The sequence below is a fragment of the Venturia canescens genome, chromosome 5 (assembly GCF_019457755.1).
Source record: "Venturia canescens isolate UGA chromosome 5, ASM1945775v1, whole genome shotgun sequence".
Taxonomy (NCBI): domain Eukaryota; kingdom Metazoa; phylum Arthropoda; class Insecta; order Hymenoptera; family Ichneumonidae; genus Venturia; species Venturia canescens.
This window is the reverse complement of record NC_057425.1, coordinates 2,005,839-2,013,955: the sequence shown is the minus strand read 5'-3', so window position 1 is coordinate 2,013,955 and position 8,117 is coordinate 2,005,839. Positions and strand designations below refer to the sequence as shown.

General features: G+C 36.6%; 2 protein-coding genes across 4 annotated transcripts; both read left to right on the top strand.

Moving 5' to 3' along the window:
* The first annotated feature begins 242 nt into the window (after positions 1 to 242).
* On the top strand, positions 243 to 3,525 carry LOC122411229 (uncharacterized). The gene is made up of 5 exons (XM_043419877.1): positions 243 to 355; positions 1,278 to 1,611; positions 1,788 to 1,977; positions 2,069 to 2,623; positions 2,729 to 3,525. The coding sequence occupies exons 3-5, from the start codon at positions 1,822 to 1,824 to the stop codon at positions 2,906 to 2,908; spliced, it is 891 nt and encodes a 296-aa protein (XP_043275812.1). The 5' UTR covers positions 243 to 355; positions 1,278 to 1,611; positions 1,788 to 1,821; the 3' UTR covers positions 2,909 to 3,525.
* A 268-nt stretch (positions 3,526 to 3,793) lies between these two features.
* LOC122411225 (dymeclin) lies at positions 3,794 to 8,098 on the top strand. 3 transcript variants are annotated; one of them, XM_043419867.1, is made up of 12 exons: positions 3,794 to 3,948; positions 4,570 to 4,876; positions 5,124 to 5,327; positions 5,444 to 5,688; positions 5,848 to 6,060; positions 6,149 to 6,330; positions 6,406 to 6,531; positions 6,615 to 6,728; positions 6,811 to 7,026; positions 7,113 to 7,295; positions 7,515 to 7,631; positions 7,714 to 8,098. In XM_043419867.1, the coding sequence occupies exons 2-12, from the start codon at positions 4,590 to 4,592 to the stop codon at positions 7,885 to 7,887; spliced, it is 2,061 nt and encodes a 686-aa protein (XP_043275802.1). In that variant the 5' UTR covers positions 3,794 to 3,948; positions 4,570 to 4,589; the 3' UTR covers positions 7,888 to 8,098. The 3 variants fall into 3 exon arrangements, with proteins under 3 accessions (XP_043275802.1, XP_043275803.1, XP_043275804.1); XM_043419868.1 differs by lacking the exon at positions 3,794 to 3,948 and adding an exon at positions 4,135 to 4,343; XM_043419869.1 differs by lacking the exon at positions 3,794 to 3,948 and having other exon boundaries at positions 4,666 to 4,803.
* Positions 8,099 to 8,117: the final 19 nt, after the last annotated feature.

Genomic DNA, 8,117 nt, shown 5'->3' with positions numbered 1-8,117 from the left:
CATTCTCGGAAAAAAACATGCACGCGCAACGCTCTCGGGTATCTTGAAAATCGTGTTTTCATATGTGTGTATATGTACATTGGGCAGAATGCGTGATTGCTCCCGACTTTTGGTATCAAGGGTATAGTCACGACGGCTGTGTGTGGGACTAGTGACGTACATATATTTTGTGTCGGCCGGCGAAGGGGCAGAGAGATAAACGGAGAGAGGGAAAGAGAGTGAGAGGTCAGATGAACGGTATATATTCTTTGCGCATGTAGATATGCGTTAGTTCTGCTCGGACTTCGGACACGTGAATTTTGATAAGGTTTCGAGAAGAGAAAGTTCCTATTTGTTTGGTGCGCTCATTGTATGGGTAAGAATATTTTCTAATTAACAATCTTCGTTTCGTTTTTCATTTTTTCACGATCACCTCTCGTAAACAAAAGAGTTTCGTGTGGATTCATCGCGTATAGGGAAATGGAGCGCGTTTCCTCAGGCTTCTCACGAGGCGACGACCTACATAATGAAACAACATGGTGCAATACGTTTACACTTTTTTTGCACGATTGACATTTTTCGAAGTTGTACATTTAATCACGCTCAAGTCCCTGAGTTGAAATAATATTTTTTATTTACTTTATTTCGGAATTTTGGGTATTTGGTTGTCATTTTTTTTAGACATTTCCCGTTAGTTTTGATGCGCAGTAACCTTTGATTCGAGAATATACCAGACTGTTATAGCGTTATATGAATACACAAAAGGAAAAGATCGAATTATTAATATTAAAATACTTCACGGAAAAATAAAGGAGAAAAAGCGTGTAATAAAAGGAGCATCGTAGAAATAAACGGAAATAAACACGTGGCATTGTCCCTGCGCGTACATTGATTTGATATTCGCCATATTGTTGGCTACCTGATCGCGCTGATCTAAAATAATAAAATTTCTTAGCGTCTCCTCGGAACAAGATTTGCTCGATAACGCGAACGATGCAATAGGTATCGTCATATTTTAGACTCGTCATACATGCATATTTTTAACACGATACTCATAATGAAAAACCTTTTTCCGGCTGTTTGAGCTCTGACTCATTCAACTGAAGTTCCTCTTTTATCGAATCGCACGTGTCGTGAAAGAATTATTTCCCCTGATAGCGCACGCGATATTATTATCATTAGTATGACTTATTCTAAAATATCGAACAATGAAATACGTGAATAACTCCTAAATACTTTTAGAATATAGTCAGTTATGTGCTCGATCGAATGAAAAAAAATATATTTGAAATTTGCAGAGCGAGAGAAGAGTTTAAAGAACGCAGAGAGCCCTGTGGAGCCGATAAGCAGCTACAGGGATGAGAATGGGTACTTACCAACGGTTGGCCGCTGGGGCAGCGAATGGCCAAGTTGACTCGAGACGGCAGAGATATGGTGCCAGCCACAGGGGCAGGCACGCGGGCCCTGGATCAGGGGTGTGCCGCTACCCCTGCCTGTCTGGGCCCATTATGAATCACCAGCCTTGATCGTTGACACGGTTGAACAATATGAAGAACTAGCAGGCAGCGTTGAGTTGGAGACCCAGCGCTTGCTGCGAGAGCATCGCTATGATACCATCGGAAACTTCCTGAGGTATTTTTATTAACAATTGCTTCAAATCAACAACTTTCTCCTTATTGGTGAATTAACTATCCAATCGTTTTCAAACATTTGACATTGTCATCTTTTAAAATACATATTAGCAGTGAATTTTGTTAAATTAATGATCTCTTGTATGCTGATGATTATTTTTGTTCTGTTTTCGCTAGATTCTACAAGGATTACAAGGAAAGCAAAGAGCCGATGGTTGAGCGATTCTACCATAAATACCAGCCATTAATAACCCACAAACATCACACCTGCGTGGGTCTTGGATTTGAGCTGATGCGTCGACTGTACAAATTGAACGAGAGATATCCCGGGATTTCTAGTGGCCTCTACTTAGTATCGTGCGAAGAGGTGATTATTTCTTCATTCAATTATTCCTCCAAACGTCGGAACGATGATTCATGAGTTTATTAATAATTTCTTTGCATTTTTGTTGATACAGACAATCGGTGATATTGCTGGTTACGTTGGTGGACCACCTGCTGCCGACAGTGGTGAAAAAGAGCACGTACTTGTCTGCCTGAAGATTGAGATAAACGGACGTCGCGGAGTTCTACTGCTGGATCCTGGATATCACGTGGCTCGTGTTGTAACAGTAATGGCCGACAAATCGTATCCCCATACCGGATGGTTTACGCAATCGGAAGAACCAAATTGCAAGAAAGAGTACAATTATTCTCTGTGTGCGGAAGATTCCGACTACGTGGAGTGGCACGAGAGAGAAAATCGCCCAGGTGCCTTGGAGCGTACGCAAGTCGCTCTCATTTATATAGCAAGGCCGTATTTGACTGCCATTGACGTTACCGAGAGAAGAAATTTGGTTTACAACTTTCGTAGTTTACTCGCTAGAGATACCAAGGGTCACGTTACTTCCGGTATATATTTTCCGATCGTACTCGATGTTAACAACGGACAACACTTCACGCTTTTTTATCAAACGAACACCGAAAAAGTACGCGTCAAGATGCCTTTCAACAAATTCAGCAGTACATCGAAAGTAAGAACAACTTCGAATATTTACAGAGTTGTATTTCGTTCAATCATTTTTTCATACGATTCACCATTTTCAACGTATCTGATTTCGAAATTTTTGTTCTTACAGATTGTTCCGAATGACGAGGAATTCGCCATGATCGCAGAGTGTGCTCGTCAGTTGGGCCTACCGAGAGAAAATATGGAGAGCCTTCTAACTGCTCTTGCTACAGTTATGGCGGATACATCGTTTTTGGCACAGCTCATGGCCATTAATTCGAGAATCAACACTCTCGCAGAAGATAATTAACAGAAATCGCATCGTCAAGATGAATATTTTGGACTTCGGGTTTCATACTTATCGACACTAGTTTTTATCGTATTGTTCGCTGCCTTCGGTTTTTATTCATAAATTATCGACTCCAACATTTATTTCGAGTAAATCATTCATGCTAAATTATTTTTCAAGAAAATTGATAACGCGAGTGATCGCTTATGCTGTAGCTCTTTAAGCTTTTATTTTATTTTTTCGATAGACTCAGTCTTATTATTTAAAGGAATAATTTTACGTACTTTAGTGACGTTTATTATTTACTGCTTTAAGTACAATGGACCTCTTCGGTGCCAGCATAATGCAGGTCTCTTTGACACGGACAAGCATCCCTTGTTTCTACTTTAAAAATCCAATTTGAAATCTTGTCATTAACGAAAAATTGATAAATTAATTATTTTCATTTGAAAATATTAAAAATTAAAATGAAAAATCTTTGAACGACGATGTCGTATGGCATAAATAATATTTTTGCTCTCATTGCAAATTATGTTGAGTAAAACAGATTTTTCGATATTTTGAAATTGTACTGGCAAATATTGTTTTCAAATATATTTTCTTCTTCAAATGAATAAACGAAATTACTGTGAAAATGATGTTCACTGTCTACAATCTTTATTCCCGTGTAGCCCTGTTCCCTTGACACGAATAAATTTTGCAAAAAACAAATGAATCACGTTTTTATGTTTTTAGTAATTAAACAATTTTGAAATCAACGAACTTTGATTCGGATTGCCTATTTCTATTTATTTTTGGTTGTGGAAAAAAAATGTTAAAAAAACGGATTTTGAAAAATGTTTTGCCTTGTTTGGATATTACCACTTGTCTAAAAAAAAGAAACACGTCGACAAAAATGAATATCTAAGTACAAACAAGTTGCGTCAAGTGTCACTGGACAATTCCTTTGGATCACACGAATATCGTATATCTACAGTTAACATCGGTGCTTTCTGATTGGAAAACACGGGTGACTTACCCAAAAATGGGGACTATGTAAACTCAGCATAATCTATAAAACTGTGGGTATTCATTAATTTTTTAATAATCGAAAAATGCGTTTGTCTATTATTTTAATATTCGTGGATTCATATTGAAACATTATTTAACATCACGTTGTTGGATATTGTGTTTTTGATCAGGTCCTATGTGCCAACCTGTCGGACAGAATTAATAGGTTATGTTTCATCGGTGACGTTCCAATGTTTTTGTTATAATAATGAAGTCGTTTTTGCAACACTTTCATAGGACGGATGTTCAATCACTACATTTTTCCTCATTTACAATAATTTAACGAAAAATAAACAACTGTGCTAATTATTTTTCGTATAAGTTAACGGGATCGTTTCCCAACTGACATTTCTATTCCATTTTCGGAACCTCGGAATATTCTATCAGTTTCAAGAATTAATATTGGGTGCATGTCGAAAATGTCTTTTTCCTTTTAATTTGAATTTATTCATCTATAATTCCTCTTCCAACATTTCGAAAATTATGTTGTAGTTCAGTAAATTCAATGTACAAATTTCAAGGCTTGTACTTTTTGCTTCTAATTTATTCTATCTTTATTCATTTATTTGATCTTAGAAGTCCTGATGAAAAATTCGTTTTCAGTAGATTTCACAAGATGGATATTGTTACAGAATTATTCAAGAGCCCAGATATGGGGACGACGTCGAGTCGATACGAGGATCTTTCTAAGAACCCCCTCTTGGATAGGTTCTGCAGCGAGGAATGCATACCCCTAAATGATTCGTTCTGGAGTAATTTTTTGTCGTATAATATACGACCTCCAATTACACGAAATGAGCAAATAGAATTGGATTCAACGCTCAATGCCGTTTGTCAACGACTTCTGATCAACAATTTGAACACCGGTAACTTTGGCACACTCGTCGAAGTGACATTGCTCCAAACGAGCGAACTTTTAGGATCCATTCAAGATCAAAAGTATGATAATTTACCGAACCCCATTGCACAATGGTTATTTCTAAAATGTGAATCTAGAATTTCATAGTATGGTCTGGACATTTTATACAATGAGTATCTTTTGAAATATAGTCAAATGAAAATTAATGAGTATTCAAGTGTAAATAGTTGGTATATTAATTTTAAGCAATAATAACGTTATGGTTCGTTGTGGACCATTGATAATTGAATTATTTGCCAAGTTATCAAGTGTCTATGATTTTTTCAGTGTTGTATCGGCTTGGCAATCGTACAATGCTTTGTTCGCAACAAGATGTATATTAAAATATTTGCTGGAAACAGTTGGGGAAGAAGAGATGATCAAACATACGGAAGTATCGTTGAACAATACTGAACCCAAAGATAGTATAATTAGTCGAACAGAGCAATTAATTGCTGCACTTATTGATATAGTCATCGATGTACCTCTGTGGTGAGTGTTTTTTTTGAGACTATTCAAAATGTGCCATATTCGAAATAAGATAACCAAGTAAATGTACAATAACTTATGTCATTTTACTCCAATTTGTTAATTTCATTGACTTTCAGTGAATATACGTATATCGTACATCTCGAAGCTATCAATTGTTTACTCGTACTTCTTTCGGTACAACTGTTCGCCCAAAGTTCGGCTGAATATAGTTCGATATATAGGATTTTCATGCACAACGAGCAAAGAGTACGGGCTCCCATAATCGTTTGCACCTTGTTGAACAATTTTGCTCAACAGCATCACGCTCCACCTGGATTATTGGCACGAGAGGCTGGAGGTAGCATAGTATTTAGCATTGCAGGTCAGTCTTATTTCAGAAAAATAATACACAAGTTGCTCAACATTCATATAAGACAAAACAGTTGGTCAAAAAAATCTAACGACGTTCCAAAAAAAAATGATATTCTCATTTTCAATAAGAATTCTGTACTAAAATTACTCAGCGATTGATCAATTGCAGCTGGACTCTGGAATGTAATTACAATGGGAATGGGAAATAGTATGAAGAACGTACAAGTGAACAGTCACGGTACTAAGGAAGACGAGGAAAAACGTGATACCGAAACTCCCCTGGCGAGTCAGTCGTTATTGCTTTTACTCGTACTAACGAATCATTGCACAACAACAAATAATCCATATCGTGATGCTCTGATTACTTTTTCACACATTCAAGGTATTCTCTCTTAGATGAAATCTAAAATAAAATTATCATCGCATTTACAATGAAAGAATTGTCATGATGCGGTTTCTGTTGATTCCAGATGCGAACAACCCTGCACCAACGAAAGCCATTATCCCCTTCCGGTTAAACTTGGACAAATTGTACAACACTATCTGTAAAATACCAAACACCGATGAAGTTATATTATTATTATATATGTTACTTCATCAAAACGCAAGTGTCAAAGAATACATAATCAAACGATCGGATATTCATTTATTAGTAAGGATATTTGCTTTCCTATTATAACTTTATAAATGAACAAACTTCGATCAATGTTTCATTTGATTATTTCAGATAACGCCAATATTGCAAATCTTGTATCACGCTCCAGACAACACGTCGCATCATATTTACATGTCGTTAATAATCCTGCTGATACTCAGTGAAGACGACTCGTTCAATAGAAGGATCCACGAAATTGTTAGATCTTCTTTCACTGAAATTCCCTGACCGATGATAATTACATTACGACTGTTGTAATCCGCGATATTTTGGCGTTTCAGATGCTCAAGGGCGTCACGTGGTATACCGAGAGATGTATCAGTGAAATTTCGTTAGGTGGTCTCCTCATTCTCGTTGTAATACGAACGATACAGTACAATATGCTCAAAATGAGAGTGCGTTAACGATTTTTTCACTTCCGATTATTGCTCGTACAATGACCACCTATCAATAAATAATTCACAATCCTTTTTCCAGGACAAATATCTTCATACGAATTGCTTGGCTGCTCTCGCTAATATGTCGGCACAATTTCGTGCTTTGCATCCGTACGTCAGTCAGAGATTACTGAGTCTCTTTGAAACTCTTGCGAAGAAGCACGCCAGGCTCGAAGCACGGATCCATGGGCAAGCTGCTTCCGGCGTTGTCAATACTGCCATTGACATCAGTCAGAACCCCGCTAGCGCAGATTTGGTAACAATTCAACTTCATTTTTGAGAATGATTTCCTATTTGTTTTGAACCAAGGGGAGTAACGGTGTTTTTTATTCGCTTTTATAGATTCAAGATTTGACGATTCTTGAGGAAGTTCTTCGAATGGTACTCGAAATAATAAACAGTGCTCTGACTCATCAGTTGGCACCAAATCCAAATTTGATATACACACTTCTGTATAAGAGGGACGTATTTCAACCTTACAGAACACACTCTGCTTTCCAGGATATCATACAAAATATTTATTCTGTAAGTTACAAAACTAGAAAATAAAACAATTTTTTCTGTAGAATAATTTTCCTTTGAATGATGATTGATTTACATGAATTTACATTATGAACTTTGAAAATTTATTGAAAGAAAACTTTGATTCCATAGATATTTCGTCGGCGATGATTAATTGTCCACAGATTCAGTTTTTCCAATGTAAAAATGTGATTGCCATAGCTTTTTTTTGGTTGTTTACAGGTTATCAACTTCTTTTCTTACAAATTAGAGCAAATTGGACAGTCGCAAATTGGCGTGAGTCAAGTTCTCAGTGCAATACAACAAGGCTCGACGCAATGGCCAAAGGATCGTCTCAGGGTAAGAAAAAAATAAATTGGCAAAGTTAGTCTTTGAAGTCGACACGCAGAATGAAAATGGCAAATCTCTTTGACAAATTCAGAAATTTCCGGAGCTCAAATTCCGGTATGTGGAAGAAGATCAGCCAGAAGAATTTTTTATACCGTATGTGTGGAGTGTCGTTTGCCGGGGTGCACTGCTTCATTGGAGTGCTGAAAATATAAAACTCTCGCTACCTAATAATGGAGAACAAGCGACGATGATTGTACTCTGCTGATATCGGCACTTGGTACGTCGTGTTATGATGTATGGAAGGACTGAATATATATATAATGAATATTTCAATAATTATTTTATGCATTGGAATCTCCAACTTTTTCGAATAATATTCATCCTAAAAATGTTAATATTTATATATTTTTTTTTAATTTATATTTGTTTATCATGTACTTGAGCTCCATTAAATATTTGTTCGCATTCTTCTCAAATTTTAACAATTTTAATGTT

Coding starts and splice junctions, on each gene's coding strand:
- LOC122411229 (XM_043419877.1), top strand. CDS start 1,822: ATGGTTGAGCGATTCTACCATAAATACCAGCCATTAATAACCCACAAA. Junction 1,978..2,068: donor ACTTAGTATCGTGCGAAGAG/GTGATTATTTCT, acceptor TTGTTGATACAG/ACAATCGGTGATATTGCTGG. Junction 2,624..2,728: donor AATTCAGCAGTACATCGAAA/GTAAGAACAACT, acceptor TTGTTCTTACAG/ATTGTTCCGAATGACGAGGA.
- LOC122411225 (XM_043419867.1), top strand. CDS start 4,590: ATGGGGACGACGTCGAGTCGATACGAGGATCTTTCTAAGAACCCCCTC. Junction 6,061..6,148: donor TACTTTTTCACACATTCAAG/GTATTCTCTCTT, acceptor TGTTGATTCCAG/ATGCGAACAACCCTGCACCA. Junction 6,331..6,405: donor GATCGGATATTCATTTATTA/GTAAGGATATTT, acceptor TGATTATTTCAG/ATAACGCCAATATTGCAAAT.